Here is a 22,093-nt window from a genome sequence, read left to right as displayed (position 1 = left end):
GCTTGCTGTCCCCTAAGGCCCACCCTTCAGGGAGGGGCTACTTCCCTTCCTGAGAGGCCCCTGATGAGGAACCAGTGACATATCACTTGGGGACTGGACCTTTCACAGCCCATTCTTGCCTTTGTCCCCCAGGCTCTGTGGAGTTAATGTCGTCTGCACACTGGGGACCATGTGAGGAAGCACCCCGACCCAGAACCTGCCTGCTCTTCTCGGCCTCGGTAAGCTTTGGGGAAAGGAAGAGGGGGGTTAAAAGCTCGGTAGCCATCACTGGGCTGACAGAATGGTTAAAAGACAGAAGAAAACGTGCAAGTGTGGAGTCTCAGGAAAGACAAGTGCATTCCCATGGTCACACAGACTCTGTGAGAGCAGGAGCTGGTGTTTCCTTTGCTCTGCCCTGTGCCCTGCACCCTCGGGTACTGGGACCAGGGTCACCCTCTGGATTGGGGTTGGACAGGAGGCATAGGCAGAGCATGGGGGGTCTGCTGACACTCACATCTGGTCCTGAAGGTCCTGGGACCTGCTGTGTCCTCAGCCATCCTTCAGGGAGAGCAGAGTGAGGCTGATGAGGAAACAGGGACCTGTCACCTGGAGCCGGGGCCCTGTCACATCCATACATCTGCTTGCCCTGCTCGGCTCTGTGGACTTTATCCGTCATCAGTGCCACTGGGGACCATGGCAGACAGCACCACGACCTTGACCTTCATTGTCCTCCTGGGCCTTGGTAAGTTGGTGGGAAAAGGAGGAGGGATGGGGGCCCCTCCCCTCCCAGGTCCTGGCCTTGTGAGACCCCAGGACTCAGGAGGCTCAATGGGGACTGGACTTCGGGGGGAGGAGACGTGCTCAGCCCCAGGTCTGCCTCCCCCCCCCTCCCGTGCTCAGGGGCCCAGACCAGGCCTGGAGCTTCTGTGTGCGGTTGGGGACGGTTCTCACAGGGACTCTCTTCCAGGGCTGTGTCAGGGCCCAAGGGACCAGGTACAGGCAGGTGAGTCCCCCCAACCTCCGACCTCCTGCTTCAGCACAGACCTGCCTGGGCAGCTAGGGAGACACAGGGTTTGGAATAACGGTGAGCAATCTGGGAGGGGCCTAGATATGAGAGCTGGGGAAAGTGGGGAGGAGGACATCCCAGACATTTCAGGTCTGATTCCTTTTCAGGAGTCGTCCCCAAACCCTCCATCTGGGCTGACCCAGGACCCATCGTCACCAAGGGGAGCCCCGTGACCATCTGGTGTCAGGGGTCTCTGCAGGCTAGTGCCTACCTTCTGTATAAAGAGAGGGGCTCTGAGCCCTGGGAAACGAGGATCCCACAGAACTCCAGCAACAAGGCCGGTTTCCTCATTGGAGCCACGACTACATCCCACGCAGGGCTGTACCAGTGTGCATATTACACCACTGGGAACATACCCTCAGAGTGGAGCGACCCCTTGTTCCTGGTGGTGACAGGTAACGGAGACACCGGGTCCCCTCCCCACTGTGGGCTCCAGGTCACAGGCAGAGGGAATAAAGTGTGGCCTCAGGGGGACCCCACCCCTCACAGAAAACACCTGGGTCATGAGGGTGACGGTCCCTTTAACACAGACCCTTTCTCCTCCCTCAGGAGAGTACAGTGCACCCTCCCTCTCAGCCCCACCAAGCCTTGTGGTGGCCTCAGGAGAGAACGTGTCCCTCTCCTGTAGCTCAAACTTCACATCGGGCCCTTTCCATCTGCTGAAGGAGGGAGGGGCTGACCCGCCCCGACGAATGGAAGCAGAATGGAGGATCCATACTAGGAGGTGGTGGGCCATCTTCCCTCTGGGCCCCGTGAGCACCTCCCATGGGGGGATCTACAGATGCTATGGCTCTTCCAGCTCGTACCTCAACGTGTGGTCACAGCCCAGTGACCCCCTGGAGCTGGTGGTCTCAGGTGAGGAGCCCCAGCCCTGCCCCTGTATCCCCAGGTCAGTTCAGGGTCCTGTCCCCAGGGGACCTTGGGCTGCAATGGGCTGAGGGAGTACCCGGTGGAGGGCCACCCAGAGGGGACTCTCACCTCCCAGAGGGATGGAAAGAGCCAGAGCCGCTCCCATCCCTCCTCCACCTCTTCCTCCCTGAGGCCCAGACATGCTCCTGTGGGCAGAGGGAGGCTGGGGAGGATGGGGCTGAGCAGAAGGAGAAAGGCCAGAGGCGCCCATCCCGACCCTCGTCCCCAGTCCTGTGGCCTCAGCCTGAGACCAAGACAGGAGTGTGACCAGCAGAGGCCGGATCCCCAGGGAGAGCAGGACCCCTGCTGGGGCTCAGCCTGTCTCCCAGGGAGGACGCGGGGGGGGGGAGATGCTGGGGGACCACCAGGGGAGGAGCAGCCCCCACCCCTCTCCTCCCGTCCTGCTTTAGCAGCCTCTGAGGATGGGTCCCCAAGGGGAGGTCAGGCCCTCAGAGGACTAAGTGAGGGTCTGGGGGGAGGTGGTGGTGGGAGGAGCTCAGTGTTGGTCTTGGCTCAGCCACTTCCTGGGTAATGGGCTGAGGAGAGTTCCTCCTCCTCACTGGGACCCAGTTCTCCAAAGGCTAAATACTTTGTGTGCCCGTGTCTCTGTGTGCATGTGTGTGTGCGCGCATGCACGCACATGTGTGCATGTGTGTTGGGGACTCAGGTGGTGTCTGAGCCTCCTCCACAGCCTTCCAAGGAGCAGCCGTGGAGTCAGGAGGAGAAGCCTCAGCCCTGGGTCAAGTCCCAGCTCTGCTCCCGCCCGCCTGTGGGACCCTGGACACGTCTGTTCCTCCGAGTCCTGGTCCATGGGCTGTGGGTCAGGCCCCTCCTCCCTCAAAGGGAAGGCCCTCAGCACGCAGCCCAGCCCTGGTCAGAGCTCAGGAAAGAATCAGGCCTCCCTCCAGCCCTTCCCGGAGGCACCCCACGTGCACAGGCCCCACTGTTGGGGTGGGGAGGCCAGGCTGCAGAGTGGGACAGGGATCTGAGGTAGAGAGGGGTGGTGGTTGGATTTGGTAACAGGTCTCTGCACTGGTGTTCTACTGAAGCTGACAGGTGACAGGTGTGGTGGTCATGCAGAGGGAGATGTATAAGAGTCAGCATAAGTAATAACAACAATAACAACAACAATATATAAGGGAACTCACAGTCCTGGGTTCCAGTCCCAGCCCTACCCCGTCCAGGCTGGGTGCCCCGGGGCAGGTGATTAACCTCTCTGAGCCTCAGTGAAATGGGTGAGGTCAGCAGTCCCTGGTGGATGACTGTTGTGAGGGTAAAATCAGTGACAGACCCCAGCAAGTGCCTCGCACACAGGAGATGCTCATTCAATTGCATCACTGGCTCATTCATGATGTCACTTGTGTTCAAGGTCTCCAATGGTACCTGATTGTCCTGATCGGGGTCTCGGTGGCCCTGGTCCTGCTGCTCTCGCTCTTCCTCTTCCTCCGATTCCGGCTTCAGAGCAAAGGCAGGACGTCAGGTGAGTAGGGATGACCTGGGTCACAGAAGGGGGGCAGGGGGGAGGGCTTAGGGCGCCAGCCAGAGTGAAACCAAATAGATGGGGAAGGTCAATGGTAAAACCTCCTGCAGCGTTTCCCAAGGGAGATTAAACATGGACGTGTAAGTAGTCTCGAATATTCTTTTGGCTTTTTCAGCCTTACCAGGTGTGTGGGAACATGTGCAGGTTGTTTTTTACCCCTTAGAATGGCTTTCTCTTCATTGTGAGGAGGTGGGAGGGGCTGTGACCTTCTCAGTTGTTGGGTCCTCTGCTCATCTTAGTGCAGCCCCAGGGGAGGGCTCTGGGGGAGCTGGAGGCTGACCCCACCTTCCCGCAGTGGCTGCAGCGTCAGAGCAAGAAGACAGAGGCCTGCAGAAGAGGTGAGCCCTCTCCCTAAGAACCCGAGCCCCTCCTGTCCGGTCCGAGGCCCCCCCTCAGCCCCCTAACGCTCTGTCTCCTCCCCCAGCTCCCGCCCAGCTGCTGAGGTCCAGGAAGAGAGTTTGTGTAAGAGAAAGGGGTTGGGGGGTGAGGTGGGGGCAGGTCCAGGGAATATGGATGGACTGTGGAGACCGGGGATCGGTTGGAAATGCTTCTGGTCTTGGTGGTGAGAGAGCTCGAAGCTCATACTGTGTGACCTTGGCCACGTGCCTGAGCCTCTCTGGGCCTCTGCCGGGTGAAGTCTCAGGGAATCTTGGCAGGAGATGAGATGGCCTGGTTCTGTCCCCACCAGATACCGTCGCAGAAGACACACAGCCTGAGCGGGACAGACAGCTGGACAGTCGGGTGAGCTCCATCGGGTCCTGAGCGCCCACACCTTGCCCACACACTAAATCCAGTGGACACGGGGCAGTCTGAGCCCCACACAAGGGGCTGAAACCCAAGCCCTGGGCCTGCAGAGAGCGCTTCTAAAACCCACACACAGCGTCCTAAAGCCTCCCTCAGCCCTCGCTGGGTCCATCCTCCCGCCTGGCCCAGGAGCCACACAGGTGCCAGCAGGCTCTGTACACGGCAGGCTCCCTCAGCTCACCCTAGGGAATGGACGGCACTCTGTTGAGGGCAGCAGTGGGGTCTGACTGTCCCCCATGGTGATGGCTCCACGCCCAATTCCTGTCTCCCCAGCACCACTCACACCTCCGACCTTCCAACCTCACACCCCTCTTCCCCTAGCCCCCCAGACACGATGACTGACGGAGGGCAAGACTAGAGACAAGACCACCCCTCACTGTGTCCAGCAGAGCCCTGGCCACCAAGGCCCCAGGACTGTCCTTTCCTCCCTGGCCTCAGACTTCCCCACCCCAACCACAAGTCTCCATTCTCCCCACCACAGGCTGAAGAACCCCAGGAAGTGACCTACGCCCAGCTCAAGCCCTTGACCCTCAGCCAGGAGTCAAGTGCACCCCCTTCCTCCCCATCAGAGGAGTCCCCAGAAGAGCCCAGCATGTATGCTGCTCTGGCCAGGCACTAGCCCAGCAAATCCAGGGAGGTCCCTGCAGGGACCCTAAAAGGCATGAAAGCTGCCACCATGGACACTCAGCTAGTGACCCCTGCCAGCCTGGAGACCTGATGTGCCCCCAGCAGCTCCTGGGACCTTTTGGAAGTTGACTGCTTCCAGGAACTGCATCATTAAACAGCTGACCTACAGACCCCGCCACAGGGACCCCGCCCACTGCACGATCCCAGGGAACTGCCATCGAGGCAGTAAATACGCAAGTGGCAACCTCGGGCTGAGGGAGGGCCTACTGCCCAGCCATTGTCACTGTGCCCTTAACTGACTGAGCCCCAAAGTTCCCAGACGGGGACCAACCACAGGACAGGACGCAAGGAGGCTGCACCACTGAGGGGTTGCTCAACTTCGTGCTTCTCATTTCCCAAGACTCAGCCACTTCCTCCCCAGCCTGAGGAAGCTTCTCAGCAAGGAAAAGGGAAGCCTGCTCCCTCCTGACCACTTCTTCATACCCCAGGCCCAGGGGGAGGGGCGCCTCTCCATAGGCCACGAACCCATCCCCCACTTCACTTAAATCTCAAGACAGAACCAGGAATCTGCCCATCAACAACTGGTAACCAGCTGTGGAATGAGCCTGTAGATCTTCAGCAAACCAAGGTGGATGGACCGGATCAGCCCTCAGCCCCCACCCCCTCCTCACCCAAACTTACCAGGGACCAGGGTCAAAAGCAAGAAGTGGGAGCTAACCCCTGACCTCCACTTGCTATTTCCTCTGCATGTAAATGACCGTTCATCTGTAAGAACTTCCTGTTTTTTTGTTTTTATTCAGAATGCTTATCTTTAAACTTAACAAAAATGATTTACACCCTAGCAGATTTGGTTGTGGCTAGAGCGTTGGCCTGCAGACCACAGACCAAAGGATCATGGGCTCTATTCTGGTCAAGGGCACATACCAGGTTGGGGTTTGTGCAGGAGGCAACCAATTGATGTTTCACCAATGTCTTTCCCTCTCCCTCTAAAAATTAAATGGAACCACACCCTCAGGCGAGGATTAACAAAAATTTTGCTTGCCAATAGTGACCAGGTTTTGATTCAAAGAACCTTCCCATAACAGCCTTGGTCTCCTGCTGTGGTGTGAATGTCTTCTCTAGTGCAGGCCGCCACCTCCCACCCCCCAGGCCAAGGACTGGCATCTACAGGCTGTGACAAGTACCTACAGTGCTGGCTTCAGCAGCACATACTAAAGTGGACAGATCAGCATGGCTCCTGAGCAAGGATGACGTGCAGATTCATGAAGCATCCCCAATTTTTTGATGAACAGCAACTAGACTTTACGGGGTGATGACTTGATAGTGTGTATATAGATGTTGAATTGTTTACACCAGAAATAAAAGCCCACAAGCATCTGACCAAACCGGGTTAACCAGGCCCCCTGTGCAGAAAGCACTTGACAGGTGTGAACTAGCTCTAAGTACCCTGGTGAAGAACCCAGGCCCCACTCTGCCCAGTTAGACTATGTTCGGAGCAGGGAGGGAAGGAAAGAGATCACCACAGAGACCAGTTCCCAAGTGTTTTATTATCTGACAAAAACTAGACACTCCGCCAGTCCAGGGGGGATGCGGGGACCTAATCCTCCTCCTCGTCATCACCGGCTCCAGCCCCGCCCTGGCCCTTCTTGGCGTTCTTCCTCTTCACGCGGCCTGGCCGGCCACCCCCGTACGGGGACCGGAGGGAGAAGTCGATGTGCTTCTGAGAGTCCAGCCGGACAATGAAGGACGGGATGTTCACCACCTGCTTGCGGACCCTGGAGGGGGGATGGCAGGTCAAGGGGGAGTAGGACCCCACACTAGACAAGACACCACTCTCCTCACTTGTACCTCAAGCTGACCGGTTGGGCATTTACAGTTGCGCTCACACAGTTAAGCCGGCCGGGCCTCCTGACCCTACGGCCTCCGGGTCCATCTAATCTAATCCGTACAGATCCTTTGTGAGATGAGCTTCTCTCATTTCAGAAAACGGGGAGATGCAGAAGTAACCACACAAGGCCCATGAGGCGAGGTGGTGGTGCCTAAACCCGAGACCTGACTTTCCCATATTCTGAACTGTGCCAGACACGGAGCTTCCTTTTCCTGCAGTTTCTCTGCCCTGGAAGCAGCAGCCCGAGGCTGGGCTCCATGAAGTCATTTCCAACAAGAAATGTGACTGAGCCCTGGCCCGCTTGGCTCAGTGGATAGAGTGTCAGCCTGTGGACTGAGGGGTCCCGGGTTCGATTCCGGCCAAGGGCACATGCCTTGGTTGTGGGCTCGATCCCCGGTGGGGGGTGTGCAGGAGGCAGTCAATCAATGACTCTCTCTCATCATTGGTGTTTCTAGCTCTCTCCTTCTCCCTTCCTCTCTGAAATCAATAAAGAAATATATATTTTTAAAAAAAGAAAAAGAAATGTGACAGGCTCTTGCCCCGGGGTCGCAGGGCTAGGGAAGGGCTTAGGCAGCAATTGCACAAATCAGCATCCTGGCCACTTACTGCAAAGCTCCCTCTCCCCCCGCATCCCCCCCACAGCGGTGCCCAATTTACAGAAAGACCCGCTGCCCTGACTGGTGTCTTCACTGCACCAGCCGCCACCCTGAGCCCTGGACTATGGTCCACTGGCCAAGTACCCTGGTGAAGAACCCAGTTACAGACTATGTTCGAAGCAGGGAGGGAAGGAAAGAGACACCCCCTGTGCCAGAATCCAAGAGGATCATGGTCTGGAAGGACGTCACAAGTGGGCCCCGGAGACAGCTGAGCCCCACCCAAGCAAACTGAGGCCCAATGACTTCTGTCTCAAATGGGGGGCACCAGAGTTGTTACCTGTCCAGCTGCCTGCATGCCTGGCAGAGGCCTTCGCAAGGTGTACGGCTCAAGCCGCAGTGACCCTTGCGCTGGGCTATGGGGGGTTGAGGTGGCCCCCAGCTCCCCACAAGCTATTTGTAGGGGTCACTCTGTACCCTCAAGGTGAGCTCACACCTCTGTCACTCCGAGGGCTGCACAGGAGACAGGGACAGCAGGCTTAGTGAGAGCAACCTTCAGAAGGGATGGGGTGGCAGCGGGGGAGCGACTCAGGGAGCCTGGCATAGGTGGTACCTGATGTGACGCTGGCGGATCAGCACACGGGCATGGTGGATGGACTTGGCCAAGCCCAGCTTGAAGACCTGGGTCTGCAGGCGCCTCTCCAAGAAATCCTCGATCTTCAGGCCCAGGATGTAATCCAGCTTCATCTTGCCCTCGTCCAGCACCCCAATGCGGACGAGGCGCCGCAGCAGGGCATTGCCTGGGGGGGGGGGGGGGGGGGAGGATGAGCGCCGGTTCCGGCTGACCTCACACTTGATGGGTGCAAGTCCTCCACCCTGAGCTGACCATGCTGGTGGGACAGCCGTGGAAGTACGAGCTAATTCTGACACAGGAGTCAACATACCAGCCACCACGTGACTGGTGTGACCCTCACACAACCCTAAGGCAGGTTCCTATGGCTACATCCATCTCACCAGGGAGGGCATGGGACTACATACAGCTGTGTCCTCATCTGGAAAAGGAGAGCCTTCCTCAGAGTTGTCAGGAAGGAAATGGACAACTACTGAAAGGGCTCAGCATTACCTGCAAGACGAAGGGCTGCTGTTATCCCACTATGACTCCCCGGACAAAGCATGGGGGTAAGCGAACATTCTGGAGTGAAGAAAGCCCTACCAGCTGCACAGCACAGGCTTAGAGCTAATTAGCACCGAAACACGGACAGAAAAGCCCAAAACGTCTGTCCCTGAAAGGTTTAGCTTCACTTCTCCCCCTCCCTTTCCTGTGGCTACATGGCTTCATTTACTAGAAAGTGAAGGTGCTGACTTCCCCTTGCAATTTCCATTTCTACCCTGGAAAACCACAATCCTTGGACACCTACGGATTACCTATCTCTGCCACATGACTGTCATCTAACTACAGCCTCAAGTTTCACTGTGACTAGCTCCGTGTCTGAGTCCTGAGACCAGAACCGGCAGGGGGCCTGCTCCCTACAACCTCTGGGATTAAGACTCACCCAATACCAGTGTCACTGGGAAAGGGGATTCCGAACTTGCATGAGGCTGTTAAAGGGAAGCCTCTCACCATTTGTTCTTACAGATATCAGCAGCCACCCCTGTGAGGCGCTGTGCAGGTTAAATAACACAGATGAAGATCTTAGAAAAAAGCACTTAGCCAATCCTTATAAAATGTCAGTCAGCTATTTTAATACTATTGCCACCATACAATCTGACAAGCACTATTAAAATTTGAGTGCGATCATGTCCATCTTTCCACTAACTTTCCATCTCCAAGTAGAAAATTAAGACCTTAAAAGTCTAAATGTCTTCCTGTGACATCCACAAGTCCTCCCCTGTTCAGGCCTTTGCTAAATGTCACCTGAACGTCCCTGACCATCTTATTTAAGCAGGCAGATGTACACAGCCACGTCCCCTGCCCTGCAATCCCCATCAGAAATATCACTGTCTATCCCCACCGGAACCATTGTCACGTTATATATACTATACAGCTATGGCCAGGTGCCCCAGCTAGGCTGGCATTACTGACTTTGGTCCACAGTAAAGTAAGCCCCATTGTTTGAGTAAAACAAAGTCACTCATAAGGGACAGTGTAGGGATCTGTATCCAAAGCCACTCGCCCCCCCGCCCCACCCCCGCATTCCCATTAAACGCCAAGGATCCACTTGTTCAAACAACTCTGACCACTGGACAGGCACGCCTAGGAGAACCGCAGTGGCCCTGCACCTCATGGCTGTCCCGTGGGCTCCCACACACACCTTCAAACAAACGCCGTTGGTCTTTCTCGTCCAGCGTCAGCAGCTCCCGGGCGGCCTTGCGGATCTTGGCCAGGGTAAATTTGACCCTCCAGACCTCACGTTTGTTTCGAAGCCCATACTCTCCTGCAAAAAAAAAAAGAGGGGGGGGGGTTAGTTAATAGGCAAACAGGCTGTCCCCACGGACTAGTGCCAAAGCTGGATTGGTGGCTCCGAGGTACACAAACATCTTCCCCAACCACTAAAAGTTCTGAACTTGGGGGAAGAAGGGGACACACCGGGAGAACTAGAACAGACCGAGCACGTGGCAGGCCTCACCCACGCGTCAGCCTTCCCCCGACCCCGGAAGCCGAAACCCTGCCTGGGTCCCTTACCGATCAGCTTCAGCTCTTGGTCGAGACGGGATTTCTCGAAGGGTCTCCGCGGGGTCACATAGGTCTTGCGACAAACCCAACTCCGGGCCACCGGCATATTGGCTGCGCTGCTCCGCCTGCGCAGGAGAGAAAGCCGATGGTGAGGAACGCGCGTGGCGCCTGCGCGGTCCCAGGACTACGCTAGAATCCCGTGGCGCCCAGAGAAGATCTCGCGAGAACCGTCCCCAAAGCTTCCAGAACCGCCTTGACTCCACAAAGGTGTAGCCGTCCTGTCCAACCATCCTCATCTCACCTCCCGCCCCAACCTCTTCACTGTTTTTATCCAAGTTTAAGAGGCCCGCGCGGCCTCAAAACCCACACCAGAACCAGAAAGCACGTTAACACACCTAAGCCAAGCGCGGACCCGGCAGAGAAAGAGGAGCGCACGCGCCCCTGCCGCGCTTTTATAGCAACGCCGACGTCTAGGACGTCATCACGCACGGCGCATGCCTGCACCAATCAGAAGAGACGTTGGTGGGCGGCACCGCTGTGGAGACGAGAGGCGGGGCCAGAGCGGCTTTAATAAACCGGGGCCCGTTGATCTCGACCAGACAGGGGCTCGGGGTGCCGCCGACTTGAGAATTGGGGTCCGCCTTCCGCCCCCTGGTGGTGCCTCAAGTCCGGTCCGCTAGCCTCCGAGTCGGTGTCACGTTGGAGACGTAACCGCCACCCTCTCCGGACCTCAGCCGGCTCCCTCTCAGGGGGCTCACAGCTTCTTCCAGAAGATTCTCCGTGGATTCGGTGCATAATGAAGCCGTTCTTTCCTCAGAACAACGTCACCCCGAAGCCAGCCGGCCCTTTTGGACGCCGGCTGCAAATCTGAGGCGTGAACACGGAAAGCGGGGGGACCCACGGCGTCGCCTCACGTCGCGGCTCCGGCTGCCGGGGGCCGGCCGCCCTCCCTCCGCGGGCGCCTCGTTAGCCCATTGACGGAGCTGCACCGGGAATTGCTCCGCGCGGTGCCGGAGCCGGGAATGCGACAGCCCCTCCGCTCCCGGAGCTCAGAGCCTTAGGGGAACGGGGAAAATGGCAAATTGAAGGAAGTAAATCCCTCGGAGCGGGAGCCATGAGGAAAGTAAATTGCCGATGATGACTGAGGGAAATGGTACTTCCGATAGGATGGTGCCGGCGGACTCTGAGGAGGGGGCGGTGTTTTTTTTAACGTTAAGACCCAAGGATATAAAGCTTTGTGCCTATTTTTTTTCCTTCAAGTTTTCTATAGATTTTTTAGAAATGAAAGAAGACAGACACATCGACTTCCATGTCACTCACTGGTTGGTTCCGCCTGTGCCCGGGGCGGGGATGGAACCGGCCGCCCTGGCCCTTCAGGACGATGCTCTGAGCAACTGAACCCCCGCCAGGGCGGCTTGGTGCCTCTTTCCCTAAGACAGCAGTTTTGTTTTGTTTTTTTTTTGTGTTTTTTTTTGGGGGGGGGGGGTTGGTTTGTGTTTTTTTTAATCCTCATCAGAGAATATTGTTTCCATTGATTTTTAGAGAGAGGGAAAGACAGAAACATCAATGTGAGAGAAACACCCAGACCAGGGCCCCTGGTCCGGCCCAGGGAGGAGCCTGCAACCTAAGTACGTGCCCTTGACTGGAATCGAACCCAGGACCCCTCGGTCCGCAGGCCGGCGCTCTATCCACTGAGCCAAACGGGCTGGGGCAGCAGTTTCTAGTCTGAGGTTGGTTCCCAGGACCGGGTGGCTGTTCGGAAACCTCCCCCTGCATAGTCTGCTCCACCTTGACACCATTTGTCAGCCTGGAGGAACTGGCAGTTTTTTATCTCCTTTGCCAGCTTCCTACCCTCAGGGTTATGTCCTCTAGTCCTTGACTCCCTGGAATAACCCCATTCACACCACAGGGCTTTGCTTGTCGTTAGGTTAAGTTTATTGAGCACTTCAAATGTGCTAGGCTTTGGGCCAAACACTGTCTGGGTTGTAAGAATTCTAGTGGCCCATGATTATATTAAAAATAACAGGTGGCATTCTGAAATGCTTACTACACAGGAGGCACTGTTCTAAGAATTTTACGTGAATTAATGTATTTGATCCTCAATACCTGCTTACGAGGGCCCTCAGAGAAGTTGCCCGGCCTCATTAAGGAGCACTAACACTATTATCAATCGTATCTCACAGAGACCGTCCCGAGGCACCAAAAGGTGGTTAGGAACGTGTGCAGGGCTGCCCCGTGTGGAAATAAATGAAAACAAGCAGAGGATGTTTATTCAGAGTGAGAGCGTCAATCACCGTCACTTGCATCTTGGCAGACTCCAAGGCAGGCAGAAGGGTTTTATAGTGGCCAAAAGGTACAGTTTTATTTTTTGTTGTTGTTTTCTTTAATATTTTTATTGATTTCGGAGAGGAAGGGCGAGGGAGAGAGATAGTAACATCATTGATGAGAGAGAATCATTGATTGGCTGCCTGCTGTACCCCCTTCCTCCCCCTTACTGCAACCCAGGCAGGTGCCCTGATCAGGAATCAGCCGGGATCTCTTGGTTCCTGGATGGATGCTCACCCACTGAGCCACACCAGGTGTGCTCTGATTGGAGGCCGATGGCCTGGGAAAGCTGGAGGTGGACTATTTTCATGTGTGCTATCTGAAAACATTTTTTTAAATATATTTTTGTTGATTTCAGAGAGGAGGGAGAGATAGAAATATCAATGAGAGAGAGAATCATTGATTAGCTGCCTCCTGCACGCCCCCTACTGGGGATTGAGCCTGCAACCTGGGCATGTGCCCTTGACCAGAATGGAACCCTGGACCCTTCAGTCTATAGGCCGATGCTCTATCCACTGAGCCACACCAGCCAGGGCTTGGCTTTCTCTTGATCTTAAATTGGAACCAGGGATAAAAATTAGGGAAGCTGTCAGTTTCTAATCAAGTCCTGGCCCTTTCGCACTGTTACAGGGATCATCGTTTCATCCATCCGCCCACCCCCGTCCCTTCTCTGTACCTGTGTTTGTTTCTGTGTTCATTCGGGTTTTGTTCACAGGTTCTCTCTCAAACCAAAAGATTATAGGAGCGCAGGGACCTCCTCTTTTCTATTCATCAGCAACTAAGTGTAGGTCCAACATATAATTGATAATAAATTATTAAATGTTTGAATAACTACATGCATCATCTACAGAAGTTCCCACAACCCCCTCCTTGGGTTTATTTGCTGGAATGGCTCACAGAACTCAGAAACGTTTTCCTCACTAGATTCCTGTGCTCTGCCTGTCATCTGTCCTGCCAACCCCTGGCAACCACTCATCTTCCACTGTCCCCATAGTTTCGCCTTTCCCAGAAGGTCATGTCGTTGGAATCATAGTATGTAGCCTTTTCAGATTGGTTTTCTCCACTTAGTAATATGCACTTAAGGTTCCTCCATGTCTTATCCTGGCTCAGGCTCATTTCTTTTTAGTGCTGAATGCTATTCCCTTTACTAACTGAAGGACATCTTGGTTGCTTGCAGTTTGGCAATTATAAATAAAGCTGCTATAAGCCTGGGAGCACATTTTTGTGGGGTCTTAAGTTTTCACTCCTTTGGGTAAATACCAAGGAGCATGGAGAGCAATTTAGTTTTGTCATAAACTGCCTAACTGTCTTCCAAAGTGACTACACCATTTGCATTCCTGGCAGCAATGAATGAAGAGTTCCCGTTGCTCCACAGCCATACCAGCGCTCGGTGGTGTCAGTGTTCTATATTTTGGCCGTTCTAACAGGTGTGTAGTGGTATGTCATTGTTAATTTGCATTTCCACGATGACATATGATGTGGTGCATGTTATCATATGCTTACTTGCCATCTCTATCGTCTTTCATGAGGTGTCAAGGTTTGGAGCCCATTTTATTTTCAATCCTCACCCGAAAAGTGAGGATATTTTTTCCATTGATTTCTAGAGGGAATGGAAGGGAGTGGGAGGGGGAGAGAAACATAGGTGTGAGAGAGACACACCAACTGGCTGCCTCCCATACAAGCCCCAAGGGGAGGTGGGTAGAGACCAAACCTGCAACCCAGGTACTTGCCCTTGGACTGGGACTCAAACCTGAAACCCTCTGGCGCACAGGCCAGGACTCTAACCACTGAGAATACTGGCCAGGGCTTGGGACCACTTTTTTAAAATATTTTATTGATTTTTTACAGAAAGGGATAGAGAGTTAGAAACATTGATGAGAAAGAAACATCGATCAGCTACCTCCTGCACACTCCCCACTGGGGATGTGCCCGCAACCAAGGTACATGCCCTTGACTAGAATCGAACCTGGGACCCTTGAGTCCACAGGCCGACGCTCTATCCACTGAGCCAAACTGGTTAGGTAGGGCTGGGGCCATTTTTTAATCAGGATCTTTGTTTTCTTATTGTTGAGTTTTAGGAGTTCTTTGCATATTTTGGACAATAGTCCTCTATCAGATGTGTCTTTTACAATATTTTCTCCAGGTTTTTAATTTTAATGAAGTCCAGCTTACCAATCCTCTCTTTCATTGATCATGCCTTTGGTGTTGCTTTAAATGTCATTGCCAAACCCTAGGCCATTAGGTTATCTCCTAAAAGTTTTCAAGTTTTATGGTTTTGATTTTATATTTAGATCTATGATGCATTTTGAGTAAATTTTTTTTGGTCAGGGATGTAAGTTATGTGTCTAGATTTTTGTGTGGCCTGTTGGTGTTCTCACAAGTTTTTAATGGAGGAACTTCTGAGAGGGAAGATTCAGGATATAGATACTGAGACTTGGAGAGAAGAGAGAGGTTGGATAACATATTTACAAGCCATTACCAAAGAGACACAAAGAATAGTGTTAACCAGGAAAGGGATAGTCCTGTTTAAAATTAATCAAAACTTAATAGGAAATTGAGATCTTATCAAGTTGGTTTGCCAAGAAGTCAATAAAGACAGAAGCTGGGGGTAGAAATTGAGGAAATAGAGGTAGAAAGTTTCAGCTCCAGGATTTTTACCATGTGAGTGTATTATAGTCATAAGAGCTATATGACAAAACAAGACTACAGATTGTTTCAATATACATACAAATATTGGAAGTCAGTACTGATAATGTTTTAGCAATTTGAGCAGAAAGATATAGGGATCATTTTATAAATGCCTACTTTATACCTATGTTTTTTAGCTTTGTAAAAGATAGTGGAATATGACACATGTTAAAAAAGGATCTAGCCCTAGCCAGTTTGGCTCAGTGGATAAAGTGTCCGCCTGCAGACTGAAGGGTCTGGGGTTCGTTTCCAGTCAAGGGCACATGCCCGGGTTGTGGGCTCCATTCCCAGTAGGGGGTGTGCAGGAGGCAGCCAATCAATGATTCTCTCTCATCATTGATGTTTCTCTCCTCCCTTCCTCTCTGAAATCAATAAAAATATATTTTAGAAATAATAATAAAGGAGCTAGAATATAAATGTATGCTATTCCAGAAGACCCAAGAGCATTTCCTGACATTCTCCTCCCCTTTCTAAACCCCTGTTAGGAAACAACATTCACCACCCTCTCTTCATGCATTATTTTTATTTACATACTAGAGGCCCGGCGCACGAAATTTGTGCGGCAGCGGGGTGGGGGTGGGGGGGCCCGCATGTGTCCCTCAGCCCGGCCTGCACCCTCTCGCAATACAGGATGCTGCATGCACCAGTGACCATACTTTTCATACAGGTGAAAGGCACCGATTGCCTCCCTCTTGGGTGGGGGTGGGGGCAGTCACTCAACACAGGAGCTGCCCCTGGTGGTCAGTGCACGTCATAGCGACTGGTCATTCTGCTGGTGGTTCTGCAATTCGGTCAATTTGCATATTAGGGTTTTATTATATAGGATGCATCTGAAATGTTTCATTAAAATATTTTCAGAAGGAAGTTTAACATGGTGGGAATAGCTCAGACTTTGTTCAGAGTCAGAAATCCCAGACCTGTTACTTACTAGCTGTGTGACCTTGAGCAAGTCATTTCCTCTCCTCCAGACTTTTGCTCATGTAAAAGCAGATGCAAATGGCCACACTCCCCAGGACTGTCCTAAGGATTCAAATCACAAACTCCACGTTTATTCAACAAGTTTATTGAGATCTCTTGGGACTTGAGCCCTGTAGAAAACAGAGATGAACCAAACCGAGTCTTCACTCCCAAGAAGCTCACAGTTTGGAAATGAGTAACTACCAAAACAACACAGCCAGTCAGTGCTTGAAACATGGAGGGTCACAAGAAGGATGTAGTGTTTGTAAATCTGGAATCAAACACGAGCCGTAGGCAGAGGTAGGAAGGTGTTCTAGTCTCCCACACAGAGATGAACTTGGAACCATCCAGAAAGGCTCTCGCCCCAGACGCAGCCACACCCTGAAAGTCTCTGGAGTTCACTGCAGGCTGGCCCACTGCAGGGAGGTGTAGACCACCTTACCATCGGGCTGCGGAGAGCAGAGGAGCAGCGTCTTCCTGACGCTGGTTCCCAGGCGGCCCGCAGAGACCAGGTCCCGGAGCGGGATGGGATCCGCAGGAGCCCAGCACTGGGCGATGTAGTGGGCATGGAAGCGGAGCGGGTCACCTGGGTGAGGAAGAGAGGCATGCAGCAGTTCCCAGGGGCACAGGCCGGGAGACACTGGACTGCCCGCAGACACTGACATTTTTTTTTTTATCCTCACCTGAGGCTATATTTTCCATTGCTTTTCAGAAGGAGTGGAAGGGAAGGAGTGGGGAGAGAGAAACATCAACCGGTTGCCTCCCCCACACACCCCAACCTGGGGATCGAACCCAAAACCCAGTACTTGTCCTCGAGACCCTTTGGTGTGCAGCCGATGCTCTAACCACTGAGAAACACCAGCTAGGGCCACTGTGAGTGTTTTTAAAACAGATGCCCTTAGCCCTGGCTGGTGTGGCTCAGTTGGCTGGAGCATAATCCCATCTGTCAAAAGGTGGAGGGTTTGATTCCATTCAGGGCACATATGGGAGGCAGCAGATCAATGTATCTCTCTCACATTGATGTGTTTATTTTTGTTTTTCTTTTGTTAATGCTCACCAGGAGATATTTTTCCATTGATTTTTTTAGGGAGAGGGGAAGACGGTGAGAAACATCGATGTCAACTGGTTGCCTCCTGCACGAGCCCCAACCAGGGCCCAGGCTAGGGAGGAGCCTGCAACCAAGGTACATGCCCTTGACCAGAATCCTTCGTCTGCAGGCCTAGGCTCTATCCACTGAGCCAAACCGGCTAAGGCTGTTTGTTTCTTCTTTCTCTCTCTCTTCCCCTTCCTCACTCTAAAATAAATTTTAAAAATTAAAAAATAACACCCTGGCCAGTGTGTCCAATGGTTTGAGCACTGGCCCGTGCACCACCAGAGTCTCAGGTTCAATTACCTGGCTGCAGGTTTGATCCCCAGCCCGGTCAGGGTGCATCTGGGAGGCAACCAATCAGTGTCTCTCTCACAGTGATTTTCTTTCTTTCTCTCTCTGTCTCTGTCTCTCTCTCACCCCTCGCTCCTTTCCACTCTCTCTAAAATTAAAAAAGCAGCCCTAGCTTGTTTGGCTCAGTGGATAGTGTCAGCCCACAGACTGAAGGATCCCGGGTTCAATTCCGGTCAAGAGCACGTACCTCAGTTGCAGGCTCAATCCCTGGCCCCAGTGATACTCTCTCCCCCTCCCTCTAAAAATCAATGGAAAAATATCCTCCGGTGAGTATTAACAAAAAAACAAATAAGTGATTTTAAAAGTATTAAAATTAAAAAGCCACAAATATCCTTAGACCCAGATATTCATCTTCTCGAAAAGTACAGAAGTACAGCAGAGGGAGAAGAGGGTCCTAATATATGTGACAGGAGATTTGACTTTGAGTGGTGGGCACACAGTGAAATATATAGATTTTTTTTAAAAATATATTTTATTGATTTTTTACAGAGAGGAAGGGAGAGAGATAGAGAATTAGAAACATCGATGAGAGAGAAACATCGATCAGCCGCCTCTGCACCCCCCCCACTGGGGATGTACCCACAACCAAGGTACATGCCCTTGACCGGAATCGAACCCGGGACCTCTCAGTCCACAGGCTGACGCTCTATCCACTGAGCCAAACCGGTTTCGGCTATATAGATCTTATAACATAGAAACCCACACCTGAAACCTATGTGATCATTTCAACCAATGTCACCTCAATCGATTTAATTAAAATAAAAAATAAAAAGAAGTACAGCAGCACTAAAATCTATCTACGCACATCACCTAGTGCTAAGACCCTCCCCTCAGCTGCGGAAGACTTAGTGGGCAGTCTCCAACCAATAGCTGAGCTCTGACTACCTTATCAGAGAGTTCTATCTTTTCACATTCTTAGGGGGAACAAAAATGGTGATATTCTGCATTTATTTAACCTTTTATTTATTTTTAATATTTTCATTTATTGATTGATTTGAGAGAGAGATTAAGATTTGTTGTCCCTCTTATTTATGCATTCATTGGTTGATTGATTCTTGTATGTACCCTGACCCCAAAATCTTGGATTATTGGGACAGTGCTCTAACTAACTGAACAACACAGCCAGGGCCTAATTTTTTAAAACTTTTAGTTACATAATAAAGGTACCCTGACTACAAATTAAAAAATTAAGTGATTCATCAAGTCCCTTTACCTATACCTGATGCAAATTCCCTTCCAGAAGTAACCACTGCAGTTGGGCTGGAGTACACCCTTTCATGCCTCTTCTACTTACTTGATAGGATTCTCTTAGTCTACTTAGTACTCCATTTTATTCTAAGTTCTTTTCCTAGTCTTTCACCAGAGCCACAATCTTTAAGGCCACTTAAATAATGTGTATATAGCCCTGACCGGTTTGGCTCAGTGGATAGAGCGTTGGCCTGTGGACTCAAGGGTCCCAGGTTCGATTCCGGTCAAGGGCATGTACCTTGGTTGCGGGCACATCCCCAGTAGGGAGTGTGCAGGAGGCAGCTGATCGATGTTTCTCTCTCATCGATGTTTCTAACTCTCTCTCCCTCTCCCTTCCTCTCTGTAAAAAATCAATAAAATATATTTTATAAATAAATAATGTGTATATAACTGTATAACAATATAAAACGTGGTTTACTTTTAACTAAACATGTTTTCTACAAGCTATTCTTTTTTTCTCTCTTTGGTCATTTTTATTGATTTTTTTTTTTTTTTTTCAGAGAGAGACATCGACCTGTCATCCCACACATCCATGTATTCATTGGTTGACTCATGTTATGTGCCCTGATCCAGGATCAAACCCACAACCATAGCTCATTGGGAGATTGCTCCAACCAGCTGAGCCCCCAGGCCAGCGCACTCCCTTTGGTCATTTTTAAAATAAATGTGCATGAAAAAAATAATAAATAATAAATAAATAAATAAATAAATAAATGTGCATGGACCTACATCAGTCTGACAACTAATGTGCTTCTCTGACAGCTACCAGTGATGTTTAACCACTAACTTCTTAATCATCCCGATTATTATCTAACCTCTGAATACTGTAAAAAATCCTGCAGTTAGTATTCCTTATGTGTTTGACATATATATCTAAGTATGTTTTAAGTGAAACTTCTGGATGAAAGTATTAATAAAGTTTACTATACTGTCCTCCAAATAAGCTTGGAGTCCCAAGCGTCTCCTGTCCTTCCATGTGTTTCAGACGCTGAGAAAATGAGGCAAAAAAAGAAAAAGGCAGAATTGTGGTGGGGCTGTGAAGAAAGGGCCAGCAACCAGAGGTCCCGGTCCAAACTCACCAGGATAGACCAGGAAGTCGCCCCCGAACTTGCCAGCCGCGCTGAGGAAGAAGCCTCGCTCCCACAGGTCCCTGTAGATGCTGTAGCGCAGCTCGTGGGCTGGGCGGCCGGCGTGGGGCCAGTCCTTGGACTGCACACGCCAGTCCAGGGGCCTGGCCTTGATGGGTCGAGGCCGAGCAGTGGCTAGCTGGACGAGCAGGGCAGACCTGGGCAAGGGGGCCACCCCCTCTGGAGGCCCTGGTTGGGGACAGGAGGCGCCTGCGGAGGTGAACCCCAGAGTTTGGTGAATCCGAGACGGGAGGTCTTCCCATCCCAAGGGAGACCCAAGCCCTAGAGTCCCAGCCAGAATTCCCCGAAGATCTGTCCACTCCTCCCCAGGTCCCGGGCTCCACTCCCACGCTCACCTGCTTCCTCCTGCTCTCCAGAAGCCTGGCTCGCACCGGCCTCATTCTCGGCCGCTGCTTGGCTCTCACCGGCCTCCTGGCTCTCGCTGGCCCCGGAATCCTGCTCCAGCTTCTGCCTCTTGGCCGCCTGGCCCTCTGCAATCTTCTCCAGGAGCCCCTGACGACGGGTCTCCCGGGCCTCGGCCGCCAGGGCGCTTTGCTCCTGGAAGCCCTGCTCTTGCTGGCGCTTGAAGGATGCCAGAGCCTGAGAAGTAAACTCAGCTGCAACCTCAGGACCCAGGTATGCGCCCCCACACACCCCCAGGAAGCCGGACTCCCCGAGCCCTCCCAACCTCAGGGCCCCGAACCCGGAGATCCCAGCTGCCCACTCCCACATTACCCCACCCGCTCCGGTCCAGGGAGTTCGCACCGCAGCCCGCCCCCTTACCAGGCTGTGTCGGCGGGGATCCGGGCGCGGGGCGCTGACCAGGGTCACGGCGCCGATCTCGGCCAGGAGCCGCGCCTCCTCGGGCATCAGCAGCAGCGGGAGGCCCAGGCGCGAGTTCTGGCGGGGCCCGCGGGGCAGGGCGCCCACCGTGCGGCCCCCTACTCCCAGGCGCTCCCGCAGCGCCTGCACCGCCTCGGCCCCCCACACCAGGGAGCGGCCGTTCGCCACCTCCACCACCAGCATCCTCCTGCGGGAGCCGGGGCACCGCGGTCACCGACAGAGCGGCCCAGAGCGATCCCACCGCCTCGGGGGTCTCGGCGAAGCACCGCCCCTGGGCCTCAGGGGGCGGAGCCTCGCTCCCGCCGCATTCGCCACCTGCCGAGCCCGAGGGCCAGGCCCCGCCCCCTGGCGCCGGGCTCCGCCCCTCGCCGAGCCGCCGGAATCAACATTCGCTCTGGGCCAACATTCGCACCGCCCTCGCGCCCCCGCGCCCCTCAAAAAGCCTCCGAGCGGAGCCAAGCCCCTCCGAGAGGTCCATTTGCACCGGCTACTCGCGAAGCGGGCGTCTCCCTTCGGCCGTTCCCGTCAGGTGCCGGCACATCCCGAGGCCAAGGCCAAGGCCAAGGCCACGCCCGATCCGGATTGCTCGGAACTTGGCTCCTTTCACGCACGAGGCCCCGCCCCTTTCCGAACGGAAGCCGTTCCGCGTTCAGGAGTTCTCGGCTGCACCGAATGAAGGGCCCCGCCCCTTTCCGAACGTAAGCAGTTCGGTGTTCGGTCGTCCTCAGCTCCCGTCAACCCGCAGCTTGAGGCCCCGCCCCCTCCTGCCGCGAGCTCTCTCCCTATTAGGGAGTCCCCGCCCCAGGACCGAACCCCACGGCCCGAGGCCCCGCCCCCTGGGCACCCGCCGTCGGTTCTCCGTTCGAACAGGCTCACCTCGCTCGTGGGCGCGCAGTCCGCCTCCTCGCTCCCCTTCAGAATGGGGCGTCGCCCTCCGATAGAACCAGCTGGTCACCTCGTAAACACCGGCTCCCAGTGCCGGCGGAGCCACCCCTAGCAGCGCACCCCACGCGGCTTCCTCCACCGCCACCCCATGCAGACCCCCGGCGTCAATTTCGTCACGCCGCCACCTCAGCGAAGCGGGAAACCTGGGACCCGCCCCGCAGGGCCGTAGCCCCGCCTCTCCCCTGAAGTGAAACACCTTAACCCCGCCCCCCGAAACGCACCTCCCTAACCTGAGGCGTAACCTGGCTCCGCCCTCCTTGGCTGACGCAGCCTGGGGCCCCGCCCCTTTATAGCTGAACTCTGTCAGCCGCCTTTGAAAATGTCCTGATTACCACCTCTTTCCTGTGGTCCAAGCCTGTGGCCCCGCCTCCCTAAACGTGAGGCTCCGCCCATCAGCAAACCCAGTTCACTTGCACCCAACTATCTGAAGGAAAAGGAA

The 22,093-nt window shown here is 53.6% G+C and overlaps 3 protein-coding genes, 2 long non-coding RNA genes and 1 pseudogene across 9 annotated transcripts; 3 read left to right on the top strand and 3 right to left on the bottom strand.

Annotated features, from left to right (window-relative positions):
• The first annotated feature begins 21 nt into the window (after positions 1-21).
• On the top strand, positions 22-6,459 carry LOC129147819 (leukocyte immunoglobulin-like receptor subfamily B member 3). Of its 3 annotated transcripts, none has more exons than XM_054711336.1 (10): positions 22-218; positions 533-721; positions 947-982; positions 1,153-1,440; positions 1,595-1,900; positions 3,324-3,434; positions 3,790-3,832; positions 3,919-3,956; positions 4,183-4,235; positions 4,780-6,459. In XM_054711336.1, exons 2-10 carry the CDS (start codon positions 673-675, stop codon positions 4,915-4,917), a joined length of 1,062 nt encoding a protein of 353 aa, XP_054567311.1. In that variant the 5' UTR covers positions 22-218; positions 533-672; the 3' UTR covers positions 4,918-6,459. The 3 variants fall into 3 exon arrangements, with proteins under 3 accessions (XP_054567311.1, XP_054567310.1, XP_054567312.1); XM_054711335.1 differs by having other exon boundaries at positions 947-1,063; XM_054711337.1 differs by lacking the exon at positions 947-982.
• On the bottom strand, positions 463-3,172 carry LOC129147821 (uncharacterized). The gene is made up of 3 exons (XR_008555033.1): positions 3,103-3,172; positions 931-1,035; positions 463-559 (listed from the first exon to the last, which is right to left on the bottom strand). It is a non-coding gene; the product is annotated as an uncharacterized LOC129147821 (long non-coding RNA).
• Positions 6,117-6,207, top strand: LOC114229329 (U6 spliceosomal RNA; annotated as a pseudogene).
• RPS9 (ribosomal protein S9) lies at positions 6,454-10,572 on the bottom strand. The gene is made up of 5 exons (XM_054711340.1): positions 10,476-10,572; positions 10,090-10,205; positions 9,719-9,841; positions 8,020-8,206; positions 6,454-6,700 (listed from the first exon to the last, which is right to left on the bottom strand). The coding sequence occupies exons 2-5, from the start codon at positions 10,184-10,186 to the stop codon at positions 6,523-6,525; spliced, it is 585 nt and encodes a 194-aa protein (XP_054567315.1). The 5' UTR covers positions 10,187-10,205; positions 10,476-10,572; the 3' UTR covers positions 6,454-6,522.
• Positions 10,573-11,582: 1,010 nt separating this feature from the next.
• LOC129147820 (uncharacterized) lies at positions 11,583-19,405 on the top strand. 2 transcript variants are annotated; one of them, XR_008555032.1, is made up of 4 exons: positions 11,583-11,810; positions 12,264-12,433; positions 13,750-13,832; positions 19,240-19,405. It is a non-coding gene; the product is annotated as an uncharacterized LOC129147820 (long non-coding RNA). The 2 variants fall into 2 exon arrangements; XR_008555031.1 differs by having other exon boundaries at positions 11,583-12,433.
• On the bottom strand, positions 16,141-21,822 carry TSEN34 (tRNA splicing endonuclease subunit 34). 2 transcript variants are annotated; one of them, XM_054711339.1, is made up of 5 exons: positions 21,586-21,822; positions 20,650-21,332; positions 20,223-20,466; positions 19,819-20,076; positions 16,141-16,636 (listed from the first exon to the last, which is right to left on the bottom strand). In XM_054711339.1, the coding sequence occupies exons 2-5, from the start codon at positions 20,890-20,892 to the stop codon at positions 16,449-16,451; spliced, it is 933 nt and encodes a 310-aa protein (XP_054567314.1). In that variant the 5' UTR covers positions 20,893-21,332; positions 21,586-21,822; the 3' UTR covers positions 16,141-16,448. The 2 variants fall into 2 exon arrangements, with proteins under 2 accessions (XP_054567314.1, XP_008158909.2); XM_008160687.3 differs by having other exon boundaries at positions 20,650-20,896.
• Positions 21,823-22,093: the final 271 nt, after the last annotated feature.

The sequence above is a fragment of the Eptesicus fuscus genome, chromosome 21, assembly GCF_027574615.1.
Source record: "Eptesicus fuscus isolate TK198812 chromosome 21, DD_ASM_mEF_20220401, whole genome shotgun sequence".
NCBI classification, from domain to species: domain Eukaryota; kingdom Metazoa; phylum Chordata; class Mammalia; order Chiroptera; family Vespertilionidae; genus Eptesicus; species Eptesicus fuscus.
Note: the sequence above shows the minus strand (reverse complement) of the source record. Positions and strands in the feature narration are given on the sequence as shown.

Coding starts and splice junctions, on each gene's coding strand:
- LOC129147819 (XM_054711335.1), top strand. CDS start 673: ATGGCAGACAGCACCACGACCTTGACCTTCATTGTCCTCCTGGGCCTT. Junction 3,957..4,182: donor GGTCCAGGAAGAGAGTTTGT/GTAAGAGAAAGG, acceptor TGTCCCCACCAG/ATACCGTCGCAGAAGACACA. Junction 4,236..4,779: donor ACAGACAGCTGGACAGTCGG/GTGAGCTCCATC, acceptor TCCCCACCACAG/GCTGAAGAACCCCAGGAAGT.
- TSEN34 (XM_054711339.1), bottom strand. CDS start 20,892: ATGCTGGTGGTGGAGGTGGCGAACGGCCGCTCCCTGGTGTGGGGGGCC. Junction 20,467..20,649: donor ATCCCCGCCGACACAGCCTG/GTAAGGGGGCGG, acceptor TTTACTTCTCAG/GCTCTGGCATCCTTCAAGCG. Junction 16,637..19,818: donor CGACTTCCTGGTCTATCCTG/GTGAGTTTGGAC, acceptor TTCCTCACCCAG/GTGACCCGCTCCGCTTCCAT.
- RPS9 (XM_054711340.1), bottom strand. CDS start 10,186: ATGCCGGTGGCCCGGAGTTGGGTTTGTCGCAAGACCTATGTGACCCCG. Junction 9,842..10,089: donor CCAAGAGCTGAAGCTGATCG/GTAAGGGACCCA, acceptor TTTTTTTTGCAG/GAGAGTATGGGCTTCGAAAC. Junction 6,701..8,019: donor ATCCGCCAGCGTCACATCAG/GTACCACCTATG, acceptor TCCCCCCTCCAG/GGTCCGCAAGCAGGTGGTGA.